This window comes from Brassica rapa, chromosome A09 (genome assembly GCF_000309985.2).
Source record: "Brassica rapa cultivar Chiifu-401-42 chromosome A09, CAAS_Brap_v3.01, whole genome shotgun sequence".
Lineage (NCBI taxonomy): Eukaryota > Viridiplantae > Streptophyta > Magnoliopsida > Brassicales > Brassicaceae > Brassica > Brassica rapa.
This window is the reverse complement of record NC_024803.2, coordinates 36,791,763-36,816,483: the sequence shown is the minus strand read 5'-3', so window position 1 is coordinate 36,816,483 and position 24,721 is coordinate 36,791,763. Positions and strand designations below refer to the sequence as shown.

Genomic DNA, 24,721 nt, shown 5'->3' with positions numbered 1-24,721 from the left:
TTTATAACCAAAACATGAGTAAAATCGGTTCTTCAGTTTTAAAATATCTGATTTGTACCTATTTTGTAACCAAAACTTAAGTAAAATCGATTCAAAAATAAGGAACATCAACCGTGATTATTCAAAATCAAACGAAAAGTAAACATATTTACTGATAAAAAAAAACCAAATAAATAAAAGCATAAAACGAAAACCAAGTTCTCATGAAATGAGAAACATTGGTTAACGAAAACAAAATTAAAATCTAAATACTTCAAGATTCAACGTCCATTTTTAACCATCAACATTCATATAATAGAACCACCAACCTTCATGTAATAGATAAGTATTTTAGATTTTCAATATTTCTTAGTGTATTTTGGATACATATTATGAATTGAGATCATGTTTGGTACAAGATCTTTTCGAGGTTTTGAATGTTTCGGGTTCTATCGGATATCCATTTAGATTCGGGTTTGGTTCGGATAATACCCATAACCCGAAATACCACAAAACAAGATCCATTCGGTATTTACGTCGGGTTCGGATCGGTTCGGATTCATTTTTATCGGATCGGATTCGGTTCGGGTTTTCGGGTTCGGTTTATTTGCCCAGCCCTAGTCTCGGTCAAATTATTTTATAAATAAACTATCATTTAATCTCAAGAAAATATAATAAATCTTCAGACAGGTTCTTAATCACAAATGTGTGGAATTGATGGAAGAAATTTATAAAGAGCCTCTTCTAAACATTATTTATTTTGTAGAAAAAACATCTGGTGGTTTTATTTCCTGGTCCAAGTACTTCCGTAGCAAGTTAGGTCTTGTGTTAATAATTCTTGTTTCACCAGACAATAAATAAAACAAAGGGCTTAAAGGACAAAACATAACAACTCAAGCCCTTAAAGGGCAAATGGAATCTTGTGAATTACTTGAATCTTGCACTTGGATGAAGCCACTCTAGGATGCCCCTGAAGTTGTGCTATCACTTCATACACATCTTCTTCATTAGATTGATCAATATATATCGTAAGTTGCTCAAGATTCGGCATTCTCTCTAGGATGAGTTGGATCTGCTTTATCTGCTCCTCATTGTATTCATCCCCAATGACACCTAGAAACTCCAATATCTTTAGAACCGTCACAGAATTTGATGATAGGAAAGTAGAAGTGTCCCACGCAGGACAGTTATCAAATTGGAGATGGAAGCCCTGCAGCACAAAAGGACACAGCTTCAACATCTAATTTGGTATGAAAAAAAGTGTGAGCAGATGCAGTAAAAGAGTGTGTGTGTGTGTGTTGGTACTTCAAAGACCAGGGTTTCAAGTTTTGAACAATTCTTGAGAAGGGCCGGCAGTGATTCCCAAGATACTTCTGTGTCAGTCTTAATAGTTAAGTGAACCAGGTTGTTGAATTCTGGTATTTGTTTACGGCTGTAAGTACCTGCAACAAAAAAAAAAATCATATCAAGAGCTAAAACAATTTAAGATACAAAAAGAGAGAGAGTATTAGACCAACCTCAAGAGTGTACTCAGACAAGTAAAGGATCTTAACATTGCATATGCCCATAAGAAAATTAGTTGCATTACCAACCATCTCTTCCGGAACCGATGTCTGATCAGCTGGAATTTAGATCTAAACTCGCTTCAACGAGTGAATTAAAATCAACTCTTGGATACTTGTCTGCTAGAGTATCAGAATATACGAGGTAGACAAGATTTGGGGTACAAAATGACACATTCTTGTGGTGTTCATCGCAAGAATCTGAATGGCTAACCACTAGTCTTTTGAGGGTGTTATGAGAAACGGAGAAAAACCCCCCAACCTCGAACAGATTGTTCAAAACTAATTCCTCAAGTGCCTGACAACCAGAGAGAAGCTTAGAAAACACACTGTATTTCACCATGACATTGTCAAGACAGAGGCTCTTAACCTTTGGAAGAAAAACATGTTTCACCTTATCAATGGTCACCTTATCAATGGTGAGAACATCTCCAACTCCTATTTTCAGCCTAACCAAAGTCTCGTTCACAAACATCTCTGAAGGGAACGAGTAACCCAGTACCGAGGAAATGTTTAGCTGAAGATCTAACACACCACGTTCCAACACCTTGAGTAACCAACCAATGACAATAGCTGGATGAACAATATCTACACACTTGAGGGAGAATCTGTTTAAAGGAACATTCTGGTGCAAAACCAACACTCTATCCACAAAATGCACAATGTTACAAATGCCTGAGCACCTGAGCAGATGCATGTATAATGGACAATTTTTGTATGTGGCTCCAAATTGGAAGGGTCAGTAGACAATATTGTCTATATATTGATTAATGTATAAATAAAATACCATTTAATCTTAAACAAAAATATATATTGCAAAACAAATCGGTTCTTAATTACAGATATGTGGGTTGTTCAAGAAATTTATAAAGAAACACCTTCTTCTTAATATTTAAGAGCAAATCTAAATGATGCTCAATAAGAAACTCATTATCCTCCGGGAATCCTGATCTAATCAGAGTTCTTCTTGTAGCAGAAAACATTTGATGAGTTGTTTTAGTCCAAGTACTTTTGTAACAAGTACTTTTGTAACAAGTTAGGTCTCACGTTAACCAACCATTCTTTTTTTAACCAGACAGGCAGACACATAATAGATAAAACAAACAAAGCATGATGTTACCACTTACCATTGCTGGGCGAAAAGACAAAGCATAACTAAGTGAACAACACAAGTCCTTCCAAACCAAGATTTTTTATAGAGTTTTAGATCTCCTAGCAGCCTTACAAAAAATACATCCATATTTGGCTCCAAAATAACAAAAGAAAAAGGTCATGATTGGTCCAGAAGAGAGCGCCAAAACCAGAAAGATTCTTCTAAAGAAGACGACCCCATTTCCTCACTACCGAACATGGCACAGTAGATGATAAGCAAAGGTTATCAGAGATCACTGAAATCTTGCACTTGGATGAAGCTACTCTAGGATGCCACTGAAGTTGTGCTGACACTTCATTCACATCTTCGTCAAAAGATGTATCATAATACAATATAAGTTGTTCAAGATTCGGCATCGTCTCTAGGAAGTGTTGCACCTGCTTTATCTGCTCCTCTATGTCCTCATCACCAAAGATATCTCCGAACTTCAATATCTTTAGAACCTTCACTGGACTTGATGATAGGCAAGTAGGAATGTCCTCCTCCCAAGGTTTGCACAAGCACATGTCCTCTTCCCAACAGTTTTTGATTTTGTGATGGAGTCCCTACCAGCATAAATGACATAACTTCAACATCTAAAGTGGTTTGACAATAATGAGAGCATATGTATAAATAGCATGTGTTGGTACTTGGTACCTCAAAGACTAGGGTTTCAAGCTTTGGACAATTCTTAAGTAGAGCCGGTAGTGGCTCCCAAGCTACTTCTGGGTCAGTCTGAATGGTTAAGTGAATCAGGTTGTTGAATTGTGGTATTGGTTTGCAGCAGTAAGTAAGTACCTGAAACAAAACAAAAAAACAAATCATATACTACCAAAAAAACAAGAGCTAAAACCATTTAAGATACAAAAGAGAGAGTATGAGACCAACCTGAAGAGTGTTATATGACAAGTAAAGGATCTTAACATTGCATATTCCCATAAGAAAATTTGTTGCATTACCAACCATCTCTTCTTGAGGTGATCTATCAATATCCTCATTTGAGATTGCGCTGACAATCTGATCGCTTGTCATTATAAGATCGAGACTAGCTTCGACCAGCGAGTTAAACTCCACTTTTGGATACATGTTTGCGATAGCATCAGAGTAATCAAGGTAGACAAGATTCGGGGTACTAAACGACACACTCTCAAGGTTCTCATCAAAAGTTCTTGAACGGCGAACCACTAGCCTTTCGAGGGTGTTATGAAAAACAGAACAAGATCCCTTAACCTCGAACAAGTTGTTAAGAACTAACTCTTCAAGCGCATGACATCCAGACAGAAGCTTAGCAAACACACTGTTTTTTACCATAATATAGTCAAGACAGAGTGTCTTAACCTTTGGAAGAAAAACACCTTTCTCCTTATTAATAGTGAGAACATCTCTTATTCCTAGTTTCAGCCTAACCAAAGTCTCGCTACAAAACATCTCTGAAGGGAGCCGGTAACCCATTTCAGATGAGATGTTTAGATCAAGATCTAACACACCTCGTTCCATCACCTTGAGTAACCAACCAATGATAATAGCTGGATGAATGACATCTTCACACTTGAGAGAGAATCTGTTTAAAGGAACATTATGGTGCAAAACCAACACTCTATCCACAAAATCCACAAAACTCCTAGGAGTTTTGCCCTTTTTTCTTGTTATCCACGGGAAAGTACTCTTCCTTTGATTAGCAATTTCATAATTCAGGTAGATAGAGTCATTGAACTCAAGATTAGGTGTAAGAGCAAAGAGATATCTCCACCTTTTGGCTAGAACAGAAGTAGAAGCAGCTTCTTTGGTGGGAACAAAAGACAAGATGTGACTTATAAGACAATCTGGTAAGCCGCTGATGTAATTTTTGGAACCAAGATTCAACCTCTTTGAAGACATAGCGACAGGATCAACCTGAACAAAAAAAACACATTGAGTAAGACATTTCGGACAAACACTTTTCATTTCATAGTTCTTAAAATCAATAACACTTGCACTTACCTTGATTGTTAAAACGCAGAGGTGGCCGTGGAAGATGAAAAACTAGGGTTCTAACATAACATTTGTTTATATGTTTTTAATTAGATAGGGCGTGAGTTTGTCAAGTTGATTTTTATTATTATTTAATTTGGTTAATATCTTCTGAAACAATAGATTTGCTGAAGCTTCTAGGCAGTATAGATATGACTTAGTTCGGCGAGATTTAATGCAGCTCTGTGTCCCTAATAAGTTCTTTTGACGTGACAAATATACTATTTTATAGTGTAAGATCTTTTAAGAACATCTCTCCAATATATTAATTCAAATTTTACTACAAAATAATATAACTTTAAAATAGAGTTAGTTTTACTCTAACGTATTATTTTATTTTTTACTCCAAAAACAAATATTTCTTTTTTATTTAGTTAATAATTGTTAGTAATACCTTCAACTTATAAGAATTTAACAAGCAACCCAACCATTTTATGTTTACAAAATTTTCATAATAATAAATTTTATTTCAATTACAACCAAAAATTATCTTCCAATTTCAATTCGTGCAGTTTTTATCATATGCAATTTTTCTAATTCAAAAATATTTATATGCATTAAAAGAACATAAAGAAAAAACAAAGTTTTGTTTTGTAACTTGAATTATGTATTGGGTCCTATTGATTGTGTATATATCAAATTCAACAAGTACAAATGTTATTAATCATAAAATTGACCCACAAGATTAAAAAATTCATCTATTCCGTTTTAATAATACTTCACCAATTTTAGTAGTTTCAAAAATAATTTACAAAATTATTAAATTACTTATTTAAATTATTTTATTTTATATTATTTATTCTTAGTTTTGACTTTTATGAGTTTATGCATATTTTATGTAAACAATTAAATATTTTTTTGCGGAGTATTATATTTTTTCATGCTATTATATTATTTTAATGATGAAATAAAAACATTAAAGACCATTTCATAAATAAAAAAAGTTCAACTCCAAAATGAAGTAATGAGTAAGATTACTTCATAAATAGAGTAACCCTAGTCATTACTCCATTTTTAGAGTTGAATATAAAGTGGAGTTGGAGAAGATTTTACTCCAAAATTAAGTTTAGAGTCAAAAATGGAGTAGGATTAGAAATGCCCTAAGTTTTAACCAATGTATCAAGATTAGTTCCTCCTAGTTGAGTAGACTATAGACTAAAAAGACACTAAACACATTATCTGACTAGCCAATAAGTCACTATTACATAAATACATTATCTGACTAGCCAATAAGTCACTATTACATACAGTTCTTCATAGTAGTTGTTGGATCACAACTTTTGATGTACAATGAGTTTACTTAGTTAGCATATATGTAATATAAGATGTTGTTGCCCATGAAATAATGTTAATTTTTTGTTTGGTCAAAAAGTTTTTGTAAAAGTTTGCTAAACGTCTAGAAAGCGTACGTATCTTGTTTTCAAAAACTTACGCACACCATCAACATCAATTACAAGAAAGAACAGAGAGACGAGACTAAGACTAACAACCACGGTTTTGCTAATCTTCTTTTCAAACTGGGAAGGTGTTTAAAGAAGTCCAGTTGTCGCTGAAGTAGAGCACACAATAGTAGATGATAAGGTGATCTTATCAGAAACTACTCGGATCTTGCACTTCGTTGAGGCTAATTTTTCAAACATCTGAAAAGCAGTTGATACTATTCTCGGATCATCATCGTCACCTCGAGTAACATAGTATAAGACCACTTCTTCAAGGTTCGGCATTGTTTCCACAAAGTGCTTAATTATATATATCTGCCTATCCATGTCATCGATGTCACAAGAGACCGCCTCAAACTTCAATACTTTCAGCTTCTTTACTGGACTTGATGATAGCCATGCAGAAGTGTCTTCCCAAGGAGTGTGATTTATATCACCATAATGTAGTCCCTGAGGTATGCAAAAAGGAAATGTTTTTTTTTCGGAACATAAATGTGAGTTAAAAAAATGCCAAAGTAATGCAATAAAGAGTATGTGTTGTTACTTCAAAGACAAGGGTTTCAAGCTTTGGGCAATTCTTGAGTATAGCATGCAGTGTTCCCCAGGAAACTTCTAGGTCCGTCTGAATGGTTAAGTGAACCAGGTTGTAGAATTCCGGTATCGGTTTACCGCAGTAAGTAAGTACCTGAAACAAAAAAAAAATCATATACTACAAAAACAAGAGCTAAAACCATTTAAAATACAAAAGGGAGAGTATTAGACCAACCTCAAGAGTGTCACTAGACAAGTGAAGGACCTTAACATTGCATATTCCCATAAAAAAGTTTGTTGCACTAGCAACCATCTCCACCGGAAGTGATCTATCATCATCTGAAAATTTTGCCTTGACGAGCCGATCTTTCGTCATTCGAAGATCTAGTCTAGCTTCAACAAGGGAACTAAACTCCACCTTGGGATACTTGTCTGCAATAGTATCAGAATACTCAAGCAAGACAAGATTTGGGGTGTCAAACGACACTTTCTTGGGGTTCACATCAAAAGTTCTTGAACAACAAATCGATAGTCCCGTGAGTGTTATGAGTAACATAATAAGAACCCTTAACCTCAAAAAAGTTGTTAAGAACTAACGTCTTAAGCGCCTGACAACCTAACAGGAGCTTACGAAAGAAACTGTTTTTCACAATGACATGGTCAAAACGTAGTGTCTTAACCTTTGGAAGAAAAACATCTTTAGCCTTATCAATGGCGAGGACCCCACAAACTCTTATAAACAACTTAACCAAAGTCTCACTCACAAACATCTCAGAAGGGAGAGGACAATCCATATCAGAAGATATGATTTGTAGATCAAGATCTAACACACCTCGGTTCATCACCTTGAGTAACCAACTAGTGATAATAGCTGGATGAATAACATCTTCACACTTGAGAGAGAATCTGTTTAAAGGAACATTCTGGTGCAAAACTAACACTCTATCCACAAAATCCACAAAACTCATAAGAGTTTTGCTCTTGTTTTCAGGATTCAGATAGACAGAGTCATCGAAATAAAGATCAGGTGTAAGAGCAAAGAGATATCTCCACCTTTTGGCAAGAACGGAAGTGGAAGCAGCTTCTTTAGTGGAAACAAAAGATAAGATGTGGCTTATAAGACAATCTGGTAAACGGCTGATGTAATCTATGGAAGACATAGCGGCGGGATCAAGACTTTAAACGCCTGAACAAAAATACATAAATTCAATGGAGTCAGAAAAAAAGTTTGAAGCAGAGTTGTAAAAGTCACTAAACACTAGCAAAAAATTAAGAGTAAAAGTTTTACAATCTTGATATTTTTTAAACGCAGAAGCGGCCGTGGAAGAAGATGGCAATTAGGGTTTTAAAGAAAGAAAGAATGGATGAGTTCTAACTTCTAAAATAACATTTGATTATATATTTGTTTGAGCGTAAAGTTGTCCCAGTTAATATTTTATTGTTTAACTTAACTTTGGTTCATATTCTCTTTGCGTACTGACACAGAAGATTTGTTCATGCTTCCAAGCAGCAGTGTAGATGTAACGTTGGTCGGCGTACACTTATTAGTGCGTTAATCTGTACTAATATTTGTAAAATTATTTTTTCCATTCGAGTTTTTGAAGGGCTAAAATATAATATATTTAATGAAATTTTACATATAATTTACTATATATAAAAAATAAAATTTGTATTAATTATATTAGATTTTAAGATAAGATAATTCTTATATTTTGTATTGTTATCTTGAAATAATTTTTTTTATTATAATATATAGAAATATATTTTATATTAATAATACTAAATTTTAAAAATAAGATACTTTTTATATATTATGTTGTTATCTTGAAATAATATTTTTATTATAAAAGTTAAAAAATAAAAATAAAATAAAATATAAATAATTTGACATGTGATTTAAAAAATTTGAAAGCATAAATAATAATTTTTCATAGTAATTTTTAAATTTATTAAACATAAACTAATAACTATTCGTTAGAATAATACATTCATAAAACACCTACTGGAGTCTGGAGACATTATTAAACGCGTTTTTCGATTATTATTTTTCCAAGAACGTCTTTGGTGATCAGAAATAATTTATAAGAAAAGAAAAGCCAATAAAAACATGTTGTTACTCCCAAGACCTTCTGATCACTTGGGCTTTCTAGAGAGGAACTTTCTCCCTCTGCTTTACCTCGAGTGTGCTGAACTTTTCACTCAACATTACTCCTGAACTTTATTGCCCCTTCAAGAAACTGACAATTGGATTCGGACTCGAAGTGTTACACGAAACTCAACGGCTACGTGGAAAACTGGATGAGGAATATTTCATCATTAAATGAAATCAGATGGGCTTTGTTAATATGTTGGGCCTTTGGACCTATAATGTAAAGATATTTAAAATACAATCACAAAGTTGACCGACAAATATACTTTTTTGAACCGATGAGGGTTAGAGAAATGTTTTGTTAATTCGTTTTTTTTTTCTTTTTGGGCAACAGGATTTAATTGTTTTCAACTTCTTATTTATCTTGTGTTGATGTTTATATGTTTTTCTAATAATTAACGATGATGTTGACAACTTCAGAAAATTTTAGTTTTTAACATCTGCAAAGTTATACGTAACCTCCTAAAAGTTTGTAGAATCCTTTTTGGTTCAGTGGTTTAATTAAGAATTCATTAATGTTTTTATATTCAGAGGTCTAGGGTTCAAACCCCAGAAATACCAAATTATGCAGATTATGGAGAAATAGGTTACAAGAGATCTTCAGCTTGGTGCATGGCGTACCATCGAACATGAATCTCTAGGACGGCTCGAAGTGATGCAGTCATGTGTGTATTCTCACAAGGTGGTAGAATTGTCGGCTGTAAAATCATCTATATAATAATCTCATCATTATAATAGCATAATTAATCAGACGTTAAAAAAATCAAAACACAAAAAAAAAAACTTAACCGGTTACACTACCACTAAACTATCCCCACTTTCGTTTACAACTTCTAAGTCTTCTAGAGATTGAAAACATTCAGCAATAAACCAGGAAGACATATTCAAAGCGATAGAAGATCTTTTGCTACTTGACCAGCATTATCAACAAAAAAAAATATCAATTTGATGAATAGCATAAAGATAGTAAAAGTAACTTTTGAATCAATGCTATAGTACTAGTAAAAAAAAAATCATGCTATAGTAATTTGTATGTTGCTTTTTACATAAAATACTTATGTGAGGACATTTCCACCCCATACTTATTTTTTCTTATATAATTTCTATAAAAATAGAATAATTTTATTATAAAATAAGTTTTGCTCCAATGGTTTACCTATAATATATAATAATTGGTGAAATGAATGATCAATTATCTGTTAATCATGTTCTTATGATACTCAAAATAAAATAACAATGAAATCAAAGGCAACACATGGACCTGAAAATTAAAGGCAACAAAACCCCTACACACGAAAAGAAAAGAGAAAGGAAAGTTGTCTTCCAAAAAAGTAGGGTTTTGACGTAGCAGGTGACGTTGTAAAAGAAACAGCCAAACAATTTCATTTTTTTTTATTTTGTTTTAGTGGTAACCAGAAGTTTGGCGTCTATCTCTCAGAGAAAGCAGAGCGCTTGCTTCAACTTTAGCTTTCTTAGGAAAAAGGTCAAAACACTGTCGTCCGTTACTTTTTCGTTTCCCTTCTTGTGATAATGTTCATATCATTTCATGTAATTAGGCTTCGAATGGTGACCATCGTCCCGCCCCGCCCTGCAATTAACAGTAACAAAAATCTATACATATACTATATATCTATACATTTTTATAACTGTTAAAACCGTACCGCAGTTGAACCGGTTGTCCGGCACCGTTCAAACCGCAATCACCATTCGGAGCCTTATTAACGAAAAACAATAATTATAATTAGTACTTCTAAGATGGTAAAACGTATACCTTTATATTTTAAATACATAGTTTCAATAGTTTCAATACATAGTTTCAATATGCATCATACTATTTCGTTTATAGAAATGATCTACAATGTATATCTTCATTTGTTGATACATGATTAGTAAAAGCCAAACTTTTTTTTGTTTTGATAAAGATAAAGCCAATCATTTTGAAGGTTCAGTTACTTTCTTACAAAACGTTAGTTGTAAAATGTGGGCAGCTGCCAAGTATATATCACAATTATTAGCCACTCTATGTAACTCATGAAAGTTCGATTATTATTATCGTTTGCTTTTTCGTGATTTCACTTCACTTTTGGTGTTTTATGTTAGTTTTATTTTGGCATTTCTAAAATCTGAAAGAAGCAATGCTGCTAGTAATATGAAACAAGAAAATACAAAGAAATCTTTCTTTCTTTTTTTGTAAACTAAATACAGAGAAATCTAATTGGTTGTTTATATACATTAATTACAAGTCAAAATGATATCGTAATGGAATAGTTTACAGATGTTTTAGCAATTTAGCTAGCTAGTTGCATCACATCTCTTACCGTTTCTCTGCATGTGAAATAAGAAAAGGTAACATGTTTAGCTCTGATGATATAGAAAACAGAAGATAATATAAATTTTGTGTGTTTTGTCTTGTTTCAAGGTTGATGTCAGGCTTGTGAATTTAAGTATTTAAACGTATAATTTATGTATTGTTATGAATAATGAAATTGAGACAATTTACTAATGATTTTACTGACCTATACATCAATTAGTGCTTATGTTTTAAATGTATGCGACCTCAGCTCTATCGTCATAGCTTACCGATATCTACCATAAGCATCTGCATTAAGCCTGTTCAACATTGTAGAGACACACCATTAGCTAAGCAACCAACGACTCCCACTTGTTAGTAAATAATTTAATTATTTCAATGTGTATTATATATTCCGGTTTCAACTTGATCTGACCTCAGATCGAGAAGACGTGCACATGCGAAGGTGCTACAAAAACACAAATGGTATGACTGAGAATTTTATAATTATTTGTCTTGCGCTCCTAGGATCTATCCCCCCCTTCAGATTCTTGAAAGTGTCAACAAATTTTACAATCAGACAAAAGCTTAGGTTAAGAGATACACACATACGATTTGGAGATATACACATACACCTTTAGCCATTGCGATACTCTATATATTATTCATGGAACTTGCCAACTGTCACATACTATTATTCATAACGTACTTACATTATATAACTCTATAAATTATCGTTATTTTATGTGGAATTTAGTTATGAAAATCAATAAACTAGATTAAATAGCTAAGCCTATTTGTCGAAAAGAGAGAGCTAGGCCTATGAAATGTTTCGTAATACTTGTCCAGTTGTCCCAGTTCTATAGAATGGAAAGCTATATTCAAGTTTATTTCTAATGTAACCTCCACATATTTGCACAAAGGTGAAAGGTTAATTACCAAGTACGAACCCTGTATTAATTTGGTCGACAAAAAGTACCAACCTTGTAATGTTTATTAATAAAATGGCTTTCCTGGTTACTTTTAGGTCGAGCAGATGATTTCATAATTTTTTACGAGTATACTATTCAACAACCAACAGAACTATAGAAGGAATGTCTGGCTTTGAGTTTTTTTTTTCCAATTCGTTCACGTGATGTGATGACCCTCGAATTATTAGTTTGGTACTAACCCCAGTCTTTTAGTTGGAGTTCTTAATTTATGATTTGACACTTTTTATTTTTTTAAAATACTTTTTGACTAAGAGATGACTTTTACATCTTTTATTTAAGAGACGATTCTTAACTATTCTTAATTAAAATCTAAGAAAAACTAAAAACCGTCTCTTAGCTTCAAACTTCAGTTAAAAAACTGGGGTTAATGATGGTTTTAGAATATTTCCGTAAAAGTTACTGTGCGTCCATGTTAAGATCTCAACAGATGAACTGGCCAATGGATTAAAAATATTTGCTATACATATATTGTATTTAAAAATCACAAACAGCTAATTTGGAAGCAAAAGTGAGTTAGAGTGGCTTTCTATGCATGATATTTCCACCAAACACAGAATATGAAGTGCAAGACCATTGGGTCACGTAAGATAGAGAAGTTAAATGGGAGCTAGTAAATTAATGGTCCTAGAACATATAGTAGCTAAAAATACATGTAACTGATCAACATTTCAAATCCATACTAAACCAGATTTATGCCAAATTAATAAGTTACATGCATGTGTACTGATCAATATTGAAATCTATTTTGTTTTGGTTATTAATTGATACAATTAAAACAAACTAGTAACTAAAATCAGAATTGAACACTTCACCTATCTAGTATATCTATACTCGGAGTTGGCGTTATGCGGCCGTTTATATATCACAACGAAAACTTTTTTTCACTTATGTAATCTTTGTAGTTATTAGTCAACAAAAGAAAAGTAATGGTTGCATAAGGAGGCAGGAGGTAGATTCTTTACTAATAAAATGAATACTAATTGATAAGAAATTGTGAAGAGTTTTAGTTCGATTTGAATCTGACTTCCGTGAGCTTTGCTGTCGTTACACTATCACGAGGCATGTTTTCTTGTGGTGCATGCTTTCATATCTCAATCTCATAGTAATGCGATTGAGATCCCAAAAAAATACATAAGGTGAATCTGAATTTATAAAGTATTATTCCACTACATAATGTCTTGTTGCTTTCGACTTTATACCTTTTTATTGTATTCCATAAAGCGAATTGATATACGAAGAAGAATAACGTATCGCGAATCTCAATATATTCAGCTAAGTATTATTTTAATTTTCTGTAACAAACAAACTTCAGATGTAATTTGATTTGTAAGATGATGGGAAATCATTCCTTGATAGGATTCCATTCGTAGACATTTTATCGTGTTATATAGCAATTTATTGTGAACAGTAGACGAACTTTTTTTTTTTATGTATCTGGAACAACAGACGAACTGAACCGCTCACAAATGATAATATTTAGAACAAAAGAAAAATACAAAATTAAATTCATAATTTCCCATATATAAAGTTATTTTATTTTATATTTTATATATTTAAGTACAAAATATAACAATCATTAAATATTATCGGTTTAGATAACTAAATCACTTTAAATAGTTTGTTAATGATTTGTTAGCAATGTTTATTGTATACTCTAATATTAATTTTACATCTTAAAAATAATAAAAATTAGCTAAAAATAATTTTGTAAAATTGATATGAATTCATTTGTGTAATCAGTTGTTATTATAAATCAGAAATTGTAAGGCGTACACTTTTTCACGGTAAGAACTATATTCTCCATTTTAATAGTATAGATTCATGTAACCGAGAAAAGAGTGTCAGAGTGATAAGTAAAACAAAGTGAAATTTATATTAAATATATTATAGTATTTTTCCTTGGATATATCTTTGAAACGTCAAATATTTTTCCACAACCGAAAAACAAACTAACGAATATGTAGGTTAAAAATAAGAAAAAATAAGGGTAATTCTCTTAAATAGACCGTTTTCAAATTTTGATCACATAAATAAATCAGAAAAAAATGATCAAAATATTTCATTTAATAGGTAAAAAAATCTTAATATCTTAGATATATAAGAAAGTATAGTTTTAGATTATATGTTTATCAAATTCAAAATTTTTTATAATTTTTTTATAATTCTTTTTTTTGAATTTTTTTTTTCAAATTTTCTTTTTATAATTCGAAAATATTTTTTGAAACTATTTTCAAAATTTTTATTCTAAATTTTTTAATATTTATTTTTTATTTTATAAAATTTTAAATCTCAATCACAAATCCCCATCTAAACCAGTTAATTTTAAGGATATAAATGTATATTTATCTCTTTAATAAAATATTTTGGTCATTTTGATAGTTAGTCTATATTTCCCATAAAATACATGTATTTCGAGTTCTGCAGTTTTAATCATGAAACCTAGCAGAGAAAGAGAGTCCTATTTTCTTACGTATTCTCCATTCTCCCACAGACTTTTCAATAAATCTTTCATTCATCTTCTCTCTTGTGATTTTTCTTGATTAGGGAGAGAAGAAACAATAAAACAGAAATGAGTGGAAAGTTCTGGACCTTGTTCTGCGGGGATCACCACACATCAAACTGCACTCTCCAGTTTCTGCAAACATGTTTCGGTATCACACTCTCATTCATAACTCTCTGTATTTGCTTGTTTCACAAGGAACCTCCCAAACATAACCACCGGTTCCATTATCTTCGTCTCGTCTCTGCTTTTTTCAACGGTATCATCGGATCTCTAGATTTATTTTTAGGGATATGTGTTTTACAAGAGGACACAAACAAGCCCTTAGCTCTCTGGCTAGTGATCTCTGTTCAAGGCTTTACATGGCTGTTTATCAACCTAGTTGTATGTCTTAGAGGAACAAGAATCAAGAAACCTTCGTTGAGATTGTTGTCTGTTTTCTCCTTCTTCTATGCTTTGGTCTCAACCTGTTCATCTGTGAACAATGCTCTTTCTGGTAAAGAGATAGACTTTAGAACGGTTCTTGATGTTTTGTTGTTACTACCTGGTTCAGTGTTGTTACTCTTAAGCGCTTATAAAGGCTATAGATTTGAAGATTCTGTTGAGAGCAGCTTGTATGAGCCTCTTAACGTTGGTGGGTACAATGAAAAAACTGATTTTGATAAGGTCAGCGAGTTTGCAAGAGCTGGCTTGCTCAGCAAGTTATCGTTCTGGTGGTTGAATCCTCTGATAAAGAGAGGGAATGTTAAAGACTTGGAGGAGGAAGACATACCTAATCTGCGTGAGGAAGAGCGTGCGGAGACTTGCTACTCTTTGTTTGAAGAGAATCTCAACGACCAGAAGAGGAGACTAGGCAACTCTTGTCGGCCTTCTATCTTGAAAGTGACTGTTCTTTGTGTCTGGAGAGAAGTTTTGATCTCTGGCTGCTTTGCTTTCATGAAGATTGTTTCTGTCTCATCTGGTCCTTTGCTTCTCAACGCTTTCATTCTCGTTGCTGAAGGCAACGAGAGGTTTAGATACGAAGGTCTTGTCTTGGCTGTGTCCCTCTTCATAGCGAAGAGCGCTGAGTCTTTATCCCAGAGACAATGGTACTTCAGAAGCAGACTTGTTGGTTTACGCGTGAGGTCTCTCCTCACAGCAGCTATATACAAGAAACAGCTGAGACTAAACACCTCTTCGAGACTGATCCATTCAGGGAGCGAGATCATGAACTACGCGACCGTTGATGCTTACAGAATCGGTGAGTTTCCTTATTGGTTTCACCAGCTTTGGACGACAAGCTTCCAGCTACTCATCGCGCTCGGGATCCTCTTTCATTCTGTTGGTGTTGCTACGTTTTCAGCTCTAGCTGTAATAGTGCTCACTGTTCTGTGTAACGCTCCCATCGCTAAGCTTCAGAACAAGTTCCAAAGCGAGCTCATGACCGCTCAGGACGAGAGGCTCAAGGCGTGCAACGAGTCTCTCGTCAACATGAAGGTCTTGAAGCTATACGCGTGGGAATCACATTTCAAGAAAGTTATAGAGAAGCTTAGAAACACTGAGTTGAAGTCTCTGAAGGCTGTTCAGATGAGAAAGGCTTACAATGCAGTTCTCTTCTGGTCATCACCGGTCTTGGTCTCTGCTGCAACGTTTGCAACTTGTTACTTCTTAAACATTCCGTTGAGGGCTAGTAACGTTTTCACGTTTGTAGCGACGCTGCGTCTGGTGCAAGATCCAGTGAGAATGATTCCTGATGTGATTGGAGTGACGATTCAGGCTAAAGTTGCGTTTAGTCGTATAGCTACGTTTCTTGAAGCTCCTGAGCTTCAAGGTGGGGAGAGACGGAGGAAGAAGAGATCTGATGGTGGTCAAAGCGCTATTGTGATGAAGTCTGCTAGCTTTTCATGGGAGGAGAAAGGTTCAACAAAACCAAACTTGAGGAATGTGAGTCTTGAGGTTAGGTTTGGTGAGAAAGTGGCTGTTTGTGGTGAAGTTGGGTCAGGAAAGTCAACACTCTTAGCTGCAATTCTTGGTGAAACTCCATGTGTCTCAGGAACTGTAAGTCATTGTTTGATCTAGGCCTAGGATTTTGAATTGAACCGAAATTTTGGTTAGAAGTTTGGTTCGATTCGGTAGGTTTTCTGAAAATAATCGGTTTTCAGTTCGGTTTGGCAATCGGTTACTTCGGTTTTCTTCTTTCAAAAAAATTATGTCCAAACTATACCAAAAACCCAAAACTGAACTAACCAAATTTCGAATTAATCTAATATAATCGTAATTATCCAAAATTTTTAATAAAATTAAACCACAACTAACCGAAATCAAAAACTTCGATAGGATTTTCAAAATCCGAACTAACCGAATACCGAACCTAAATTTATTTTGAATTAATTTAGTAAGGTTTATGTTGAAACCGAACTAACTGAACCCGCATGCCTAGTTTGATGCCCTCCTATGCTTTATAGATTCTAACATTGTTTGATCATTCAACAGATAGATTTCTACGGCACCATTGCCTATGTTTCACAAACAGCATGGATTCAAACGGGGACAATAAGAGAGAACATTCTCTTTGGAGGTGTGATGGATGAACAACGTTACCGTGAGACAGTTAAAAAGTCTTGCCTAGACAAAGATCTTGAGCTCTTACCTGATGGAGACCAAACTGAGATCGGTGAGAGAGGTGTTAATCTAAGCGGAGGACAGAAGCAGAGGATTCAACTCGCTCGTGCGCTTTACCAAGATGCTGACATTTATCTCCTTGATGATCCATTCAGTGCTGTTGATGCACACACTGCTACAAGTTTGTTCAAAGTAAACACTTGGACTTCACATTGTCAACTTTTTTGGAGATGTTTGAAGCTAATGAGATGTGTTTACAGGAATATGTTATGGAAGCTCTTGCTGGAAAAGCTGTGTTACTTGTAACACATCAAGTGGACTTCTTACCTGCTTTTGATTCAGTCTTGGTAACTTGACCTACAAGTTTTTTTTTTAAAGTTTCTGTCTCGTTTGCTGAACTGTACTTCCTTTCTCTAGTTGATGTCAGATGGAGAGATCACTGAAGCTGATACTTACCAAGAACTTCTATCCAGAAGCAAAGACTTTCAAGAACTTGTGAACGCTCACAGAGAAACTGCTGGTTCAGAAAGAGTGTTTGCGGTAGAGAACCCTAGCAAACCGGTTAAGGAGATCAAGAAAGTACCTTCTTCATACACTCAATCAAACGTCTTGAAACCGAGTCGTTTAATCAAGCAGGAAGTGAGAGAGAAGGGTGACACAGGGTTGAAACCGTACATACAGTACTTGAACCAGAACAAAGGTTATATATTCTTCCTCATAGCGAGCTTAGCTCAGGTCATGTTTGGACTTGGACAGATTCTACAAAACTCTTGGATGGCGGCAAACGTGGAGAACCCACAAGTTACTACTTTGAAGTTGATCTTGGTCTATTTGTTGATTGGTCTGATCTCAGTTCTCTGCTTGCTGGTTAGATCTGTATGTGTTGTGGTTATGTGCATGAGGTCATCAACTTCTTTGTTCTCTCATCTTCTGAACTCTCTTTTTAGAGCGCCTATGTCGTTTTATGACTCCACGCCTCTTGGACGGATTCTTAGCAGGGTAAGTAAGTGGTGATGAAGTTGATGTAACATTAGTGTTTTGTCGTCTGGTACTTTTTAACTGTGTAGTTTCTGTGGCTTTTTGCAGGTCTCATCTGACTTGAGCATTGTAGATCTTGACGTTCCTTTTGGTCTGATCTTTGTGGTTGCGTCTACAGTGAACACTGGTTTTAGTCTTGTAGTGTTAGCTGTTGTTACTTGGCAAGTCTTGTTCGTTTCTGTTCCAATGATCTATCTAGCACTTCGTTTACAGGTCAGTTCTTTCTTCTTCTTAAGTTACTATTACGCATGGACATATTTATCCGGAACTAAAAAACCGAATCAAACCGAATTGAAAACAAGGTCCGGGTTTGGGCACTATGAATTATCCCAGCGGATCCTATTTTTAAAAAATAAAAAGCCAAAATCAAATCGACAGAATGGGTATCCAAATATCTATAATGTAGTTTATATATCTATAAATATTAACTATATTTCGTTTTAAAAGTAGTGAAATATACTAAAATACTATTCATAAACTGAATTATCCAATAATAACCAAAATACCCAAATAGTTTATCTGATTTTTTTTTCTGTAACCCTGAGAAACCTTGATATTTAACCTGCAAAATCGGGATTATCCATTTTTAATTTGAGTTATCCGAAAAACTGAACCGAATTAGCTTCGATTTTTTCGGATGTTAGTCGATTTTCAACCTTATTATCCAAACCGAACCAAAAACCAAAATAGCCCTACTAAATTTCATAAGTATCCAAACCGATTATTGATCCTATATCTCTAGAAGTGAAAAACCAAAAAACGGATACCGATACCCAGGCCTAGTTACTATTGACAAATCACGGGTTCTTGTAAGAACATCCCGGTTAAGAGATTCTGTAATCTTTTCTTTTCATCGGTTCGCAGAAGTACTACTTTCAAACAGCAAAGGAGCTAATGAGGATCAATGGCACAACAAAGTCTTTGGTGGCGAATCACTTAGCAGAATCAGTAGCAGGAGCAATAACAATAAGAGCATTTGATGAAGAAGAGAGGTTCTTCAAGAAAAGTCTCACACTCATCGACACAAACGCTAGTCCTTTCCTCCACAGCTTTGCAGCTAACGAATGGCTGATCCAGCGGCTTGAAACTGTCAGCGCCATTGTTCTAGCCTCCACTGCTTTCTGCATGGTTTTGCTCCCTACAGGCACATTTAGCTCCGGTGCGTGAATCATCATCAGAAAGAAACATAACTTCAGTACTGTTTTCTTACTAATAGTATTGTGCCGTGCCGTGTTGTGCAGGGTTCATCGGTATGGCGCTATCTTATGGTTTATCTTTGAACATGGGACTTGTTTACTCCGTACAGAACCAATGCTACTTAGCTAACTGGATCATCTCCGTTGAGAGGCTTAACCAGTACACACATTTAACACCTGAGGCTCCTGAAGTAATAGAAGAGACTCGACCACCTGTTAACTGGCCGGTCACAGGCCGAGTTGAAATCACTGATCTGCAGGCAAGTCTTGAGTAAATACATTAATCCAAAAAATGAGATTAGTATTCATCTTATAATGTTCATATACAGATAAGATACAGACGAGAGTCACCATTGGTTCTAAAAGGAATCAGCTGTGTATTCGAAGGAGGACACAAGATTGGTATTGTTGGTAGGACTGGTAGTGGAAAGACAACTCTGATCAGTGCTCTGTTCAGACTTGTTGAGCCTGTTGGAGGAAGGATTGTTGTTGATGGTGTTGACATCTCCAAGATAGGAGTTCATGATTTGAGGTCAAGGTTTGGGATTATACCTCAGGATCCAACTCTGTTCAATGGAACAGTGAGGTATAACTTGGATCCTTTGTGTCAGCATACAGATGCTGAGATTTGGGAGGTAAGCCAAACTAAAACCTATGTGAAACTATGAACTAAAGGGTTGAGAATGTTCAATTGGAATTTTGGTTCGTTTTTTTGGTTTATAGAAATTAGCTACCATATTAATAACATATCTACTTTGGTTTTGTTCGGTTTATATACTATCAGTTTGTTCGGTTTATATACCGAACTATATCCATGTATTATGGTTTCTAAAAAATATCTTTACTTCACCAAATCCAAACTACTTTTTTCTATTTTGGTTCCCCCATTGAACACCTCTAGTTGAAATTAATGTTTTTATTACATGCAGGTTCTTGGGAAGTGTCAGCTGAAAGAGGTAGTTCAAGAAAAAGAGAACGGTTTAGATTCACTAGGTAACAACATAAACCTTCATTACTACTCAAAAGTTTCGATGTTTTTGGTGACAATGATGATGTATGTTTGGTTTAGTTGTGGAGGATGGATCGAACTGGAGCATGGGACAGAGACAGCTGTTCTGCTTAGGAAGAGCAGTTTTGAGAAGAAGTAGAGTATTGGTCTTAGACGAAGCAACGGCCTCTATAGACAACGCCACAGATTTGATACTTCAGAAAACAATAAGGCGAGAGTTTGCTGATTGCACTGTCATAACCGTTGCTCACCGTATCCCCACCGTCATGGACTGTACAATGGTTCTCTCCATAAGCGACGGTGAGTTTTGTTTGCATCACTTCAACTCCTTTCTGGTTTCTAACAAAGTTCTGAATCTTGAATCCTGGCTAACTTATTAGGACGCATTGTGGAGTATGATGCACCGATGAAGTTGATGGAGAAGGAAGACTCATTGTTTGGTAAACTTGTGAAAGAGTATTGGTCTCATTACCACTCAGCTGATTCTCACTGAGTATGTGCTGCTGCTATGATGTCGACATTGTTGTTGTATAACTTCAATCTCTTACTCGGTGGACGATTATATTACAACAATTAATTAACTCAAAAACAATAATTGTATGATCAAATGTTTTCTCCTATTCATGAGTCTACTCAGGTTTTGTAGTATGGTTCATCTCTGAGTGCTCAGGCCGTTTGCTTGTTTCCTCCATGGTCTCCACAATCTCCATACTTGCTGTTCTACTCTTTCTGTTCCTCCTTTCCTGCTTATAAGATTGCTTTAGATTAGGACCATAGCTAGTTACAGCTTTGCAGATGTTATTATTAGATACATACCTCACGAAAAAGTTGGTCATCGGATTCAAGCATCCGCACAACCTGGCTCATTTTGGGTCGTTTCTCTGACTCAGGATCTAAACATCTCAGGGCAACAAGAAGTGCACGTTTCAGGGCACGTGTAGCTGGTTTTGGTTCAATCTTTGGATCAACAACCTCTTCAGCTCTTCTTGTTCCAACCATCATCTTTAACCACTCAACTAAATTCACCTGCCAATGACAAACACATGTTTCAGCACCAAATTAAAATTAAAAAAATGCAAACAAATATACTCTACCTCATTAGCTGGACGTTCATAATCAACTGGATCTCTTCCAGTTACAGCTTCTAGAAGCAGGACACCGAAGCTGTATATGTCACTCTTCTCGTTTAATAGACCTGTATTAGCATATTCAGGTGCTACATACCTGACACACATACACATGACCATTCATAAGAATGAAAACTGTTCTCATCATTACCAAAAAAGGTTTAGATTCTAGACTTACCCAAAAGTGCCCATGACTCTAGTGGTTATGTGACTCTCACCAGAGTCTAAGAGCTTGGCTAACCCAAAATCCGAAAGCTTTGCATTGAACTCATCATCAATCAGGATATTGCTTGCTTTTATGTCTCTGTGTACTACTTTTGGTTCTATAGCTTCATGTAAATAAGCAAGCCTGAAAAATTGTAATGCAGACCATGATACTATCCCCTTTCAGAGTTACATCTAATATTTGAAGCAAAGAGCACATCTTAACAACTTACGCTTGTGCAGTACCAGTTAAGATCTTCATACGTGCCTCCCAAGTGAGAGTTCTATGTTCCCCTACGTCTCCATGTAACCATTGTTCTAAGTTACCACTATTCACATACTCATAAACAAGCATCCTGCATTACATCAATAGAAAATAAGTTCATGGGAGCATATTAAGACTGATAAAGAGGCAAGAGAGACTCACCGATGAACACCCTCTATGCAATATCCTAGAAGCCTTACAAGATTCTTGTGCCGTACATGACCAATAGCCTCAACTTCAACTCGAAACTCCTTCTCAGCCTGTCCCCTAGTGACAAAATTATAAAACGATTACTAAGAGAGGTACAAAGGAAACAAACCAAAACATTTGATAATCCCCAAACAATAACTTACAGATTGTTCAGAAGCTTCTTTACAGCAACATCATTACCATTGATGAGAGTACCTTTATAAACCACACCATAACCACCTTCACCGATTACATTCTCTGGAGCAAAACGGTTGGTGGCTAGCTGAAGATCCCTGAGAGTAAACCAGTGTCCCCACCCAAGATGAGATATCTCCGGCAAACCAACCAAAGGAGACGCTGTTACAAGGGAACCTTGTCTCCAAGCAGTTCCAAAGCTTCCTTCTTCACCGGAGTGAGAACTGTAAGCTCTCTCATGGTGATGCACAGAGCTACACTGACTTATACTGTCATTATCGCTAGACTTGGTTCTCCCCAAGTAAGACATCATCTTCCCTGAGCTTCTATCAGTCGGTTTATCAGCAATACATAAATTTTCACTGTGGTTTTGAACCCCAACTCTATCATCAACCCTTATATCTTTCGCCACGCGTGGTATCTGACTGAAAGGTAACAACTTTTGAGATGATTTGCGGCGGAATGCAACCCAAACATATAAGATAAAGAGAACCAACGCCACGAATGTGCCAACCACAAAACAAACCAACACCCACAGTTTCACATCAGTCAAACCAAACAAAGAGATCTTCTTTGACATTTCATTACTCAAAGGACTCTCAGATGACATCTTTCAATCCCTTTGCTCACACAACTTCCCACCTGCAAAACAAGAAAACATACTTCAACTAAAACCTCTCCATACATCATTAAGACATGTCTGACTTTCACAAATATTACAAGCAAACGGAAAGTAACTTCTTCTTTTTTTTCAAACTCTTCCCTGAAAACTGGGATTCACTGACAAATGTAAGAATCTAAAATTGGCAAGTAAAGCTGTCAACTATAACAACCTTGACTAGAAACACGACACATATGAGTCGAGACAAGAGCACGCGCAAAATCAGCAATTAATTGCGGGCATATCAACAAACAGGTTATGTGCATTAAATTTCCAACCTTTGTCACCAAACTAAACTCCACGGCAATTAAAAAAAGGAAAGCTCTTTAACCCATTGGATAAAAGAATCACTTACGATTGAAGCAAAGAGACATTTATATACATTAATAATCTTTTTTTTTTTTACCTTAGAATGTAGCGACAAAGCTCTTGACTTTTCGATTAATCATCCGCTTAAAGAATAAAGGTTCCACCTTTCTTTGATTTTGAAGCAAACCCAAGTAGATATGTAAGCTAATGGTGAATTGCAATTGAAGTTTGTCTCAAGATTTTAAGCTTTTGAGCCAACCAAATAAACCCAGAAAATGAACAAGGAAATGGAAGAAAGATGGAGTTTTTATTAAAGTATGGTTTAATGGAAAGTATATAAGACACACAACAAAAGGATGAATGTATGTAAATAGAGATAGGGTTTGGAGATAAGTGGGAGTTAATGAGAGGTCAAAGAGAGGAAAAGAGTTGGGTGAGATTGTTGGTGAGTCTGTTCTGAAGCTGGAAAGAGAGCTTGTTTTTTGCAATTTGAAGAAAACAAAACAATGAGAAAAGGAAAAGAGAGAGAGAGCAGTGAAGGGAAAGCAAAGAAGGTGTATCTTTTGACAACTGTGGCATTTATAGCTGGATCAAGAAAAAATATTTTTAATTTAAAATGCATTTATAAAAGTAATAAATGAAATAAAATATGGAGAAAAAAAACCCCAAATGGATAGAGATGAAAGAGAGCAAAAGTACAGAATGTATTTACTGTTCACTTATGCAGGCTTTGGAATTTTTTAGGTCCTTGTCTTCTCATGTATGCCTAATGGAATGACTTCTTGATTGACTTGAAATTCAAACAATATTGATTTTTAAATAGAGAATGTTAAGAATTTATCATAATTTTATTAATACAACAATTTTACAATTACTATGATTTAATTTGAGATTTAAATATCTGGATTTAAGTTTGATTTTTTAAATTTTTTTGTTAATATTTTTAACAAAAACTGAAAATTTTATAGAGAATGCTAGAAGCTTATTGTAAATTTTATTAATACCTTTTTTAATTAAAAATGCAGATCTGAAACTAATAGTTCTGTATGTAAAATATTTTCTAAAATCAAGTTTGATTTTCTGTACTTTTTGCAATGTTTTTAAACCCGACCCGGACACTGAACCGAACTGCTTACCGGGTTGCTGGGTCATTGGGTCGACCGCGGGTGAACCACGGATAAATAAATTAATTAATTTTATTATATAATAATATATTAGGTATGTAAATAAAATTATAGAAACTAAAGTTTATTCTTTTCTAAATTTTTTAAAACATAAAATAATAGTTTGGATATGTATATATTTTATGTTTAAAATTTCGAAAATACTTAAGTTTAGTTTTT

The 24,721-nt window shown here is 34.8% G+C and overlaps 6 protein-coding genes across 7 annotated transcripts; 1 reads left to right on the top strand and 5 right to left on the bottom strand.

The window, feature by feature from the left end:
• Nucleotides 1–880: 880 nt before the first annotated feature.
• LOC103842335 (F-box/LRR-repeat protein At4g14096-like) lies at nucleotides 881–2,238 on the bottom strand. The gene is made up of 3 exons (XM_033278524.1): nucleotides 1,620–2,238; nucleotides 1,294–1,421; nucleotides 881–1,189 (listed from the first exon to the last, which is right to left on the bottom strand). The coding sequence occupies exons 1-3, from the start codon at nucleotides 2,236–2,238 to the stop codon at nucleotides 881–883; spliced, it is 1,056 nt and encodes a 351-aa protein (XP_033134415.1).
• Nucleotides 2,239–2,636: 398 nt separating this feature from the next.
• Nucleotides 2,637–5,240, bottom strand: LOC103841774 (F-box/LRR-repeat protein At4g14096-like). The gene is given in 5 exon segments (XM_009118338.3): nucleotides 2,637–2,900; nucleotides 2,903–3,239; nucleotides 3,331–3,471; nucleotides 3,562–4,566; nucleotides 4,654–5,240. Coding segments are annotated over 4 exon segments (1,557 nt in total). The 5' UTR covers nucleotides 4,552–4,566; nucleotides 4,654–5,240; the 3' UTR covers nucleotides 2,637–2,811.
• Nucleotides 5,241–5,478: 238 nt separating this feature from the next.
• Nucleotides 5,479–14,236, bottom strand: LOC103841773 (F-box/LRR-repeat protein At3g59210). The gene is made up of 3 exons (XM_033280133.1): nucleotides 6,889–14,236; nucleotides 6,667–6,807; nucleotides 5,479–6,572 (listed from the first exon to the last, which is right to left on the bottom strand). Exons 1-3 carry the CDS (start codon nucleotides 7,207–7,209, stop codon nucleotides 6,213–6,215), a joined length of 822 nt encoding a protein of 273 aa, XP_033136024.1. The 5' UTR covers nucleotides 7,210–14,236; the 3' UTR covers nucleotides 5,479–6,212.
• On the bottom strand, nucleotides 7,281–7,813 carry LOC117125732 (F-box protein At1g19070-like). Its single transcript, XM_033278523.1, has 2 exons — nucleotides 7,334–7,813; nucleotides 7,281–7,292 (listed from the first exon to the last, which is right to left on the bottom strand). Exons 1-2 carry the CDS (start codon nucleotides 7,811–7,813, stop codon nucleotides 7,281–7,283), a joined length of 492 nt encoding a protein of 163 aa, XP_033134414.1.
• Nucleotides 14,237–14,453: 217 nt separating the features above from the next.
• LOC103841771 (ABC transporter C family member 10) lies at nucleotides 14,454–21,073 on the top strand. Its single transcript, XM_009118334.3, has 11 exons — nucleotides 14,454–16,621; nucleotides 17,057–17,377; nucleotides 17,446–17,532; nucleotides 17,603–18,184; nucleotides 18,272–18,436; nucleotides 19,088–19,382; nucleotides 19,465–19,679; nucleotides 19,749–20,054; nucleotides 20,349–20,412; nucleotides 20,489–20,728; nucleotides 20,809–21,073. The coding sequence occupies exons 1-11, from the start codon at nucleotides 14,654–14,656 to the stop codon at nucleotides 20,919–20,921; spliced, it is 4,356 nt and encodes a 1,451-aa protein (XP_009116582.2). The 5' UTR covers nucleotides 14,454–14,653; the 3' UTR covers nucleotides 20,922–21,073.
• Nucleotides 20,938–23,972, bottom strand: LOC103841772 (probable receptor-like protein kinase At2g42960). 2 transcript variants are annotated; one of them, XM_033280090.1, is made up of 9 exons: nucleotides 23,476–23,972; nucleotides 23,129–23,178; nucleotides 22,378–23,050; nucleotides 22,187–22,291; nucleotides 21,993–22,115; nucleotides 21,734–21,904; nucleotides 21,523–21,652; nucleotides 21,245–21,454; nucleotides 20,938–21,171 (listed from the first exon to the last, which is right to left on the bottom strand). In XM_033280090.1, the coding sequence occupies exons 3-9, from the start codon at nucleotides 23,016–23,018 to the stop codon at nucleotides 21,058–21,060; spliced, it is 1,494 nt and encodes a 497-aa protein (XP_033135981.1). In that variant the 5' UTR covers nucleotides 23,019–23,050; nucleotides 23,129–23,178; nucleotides 23,476–23,972; the 3' UTR covers nucleotides 20,938–21,057. The 2 variants fall into 2 exon arrangements, with proteins under 2 accessions (XP_033135981.1, XP_009116584.1); XM_009118336.3 differs by lacking the exon at nucleotides 23,129–23,178 and having other exon boundaries at nucleotides 23,476–23,963.
• Nucleotides 23,973–24,721: the final 749 nt, after the last annotated feature.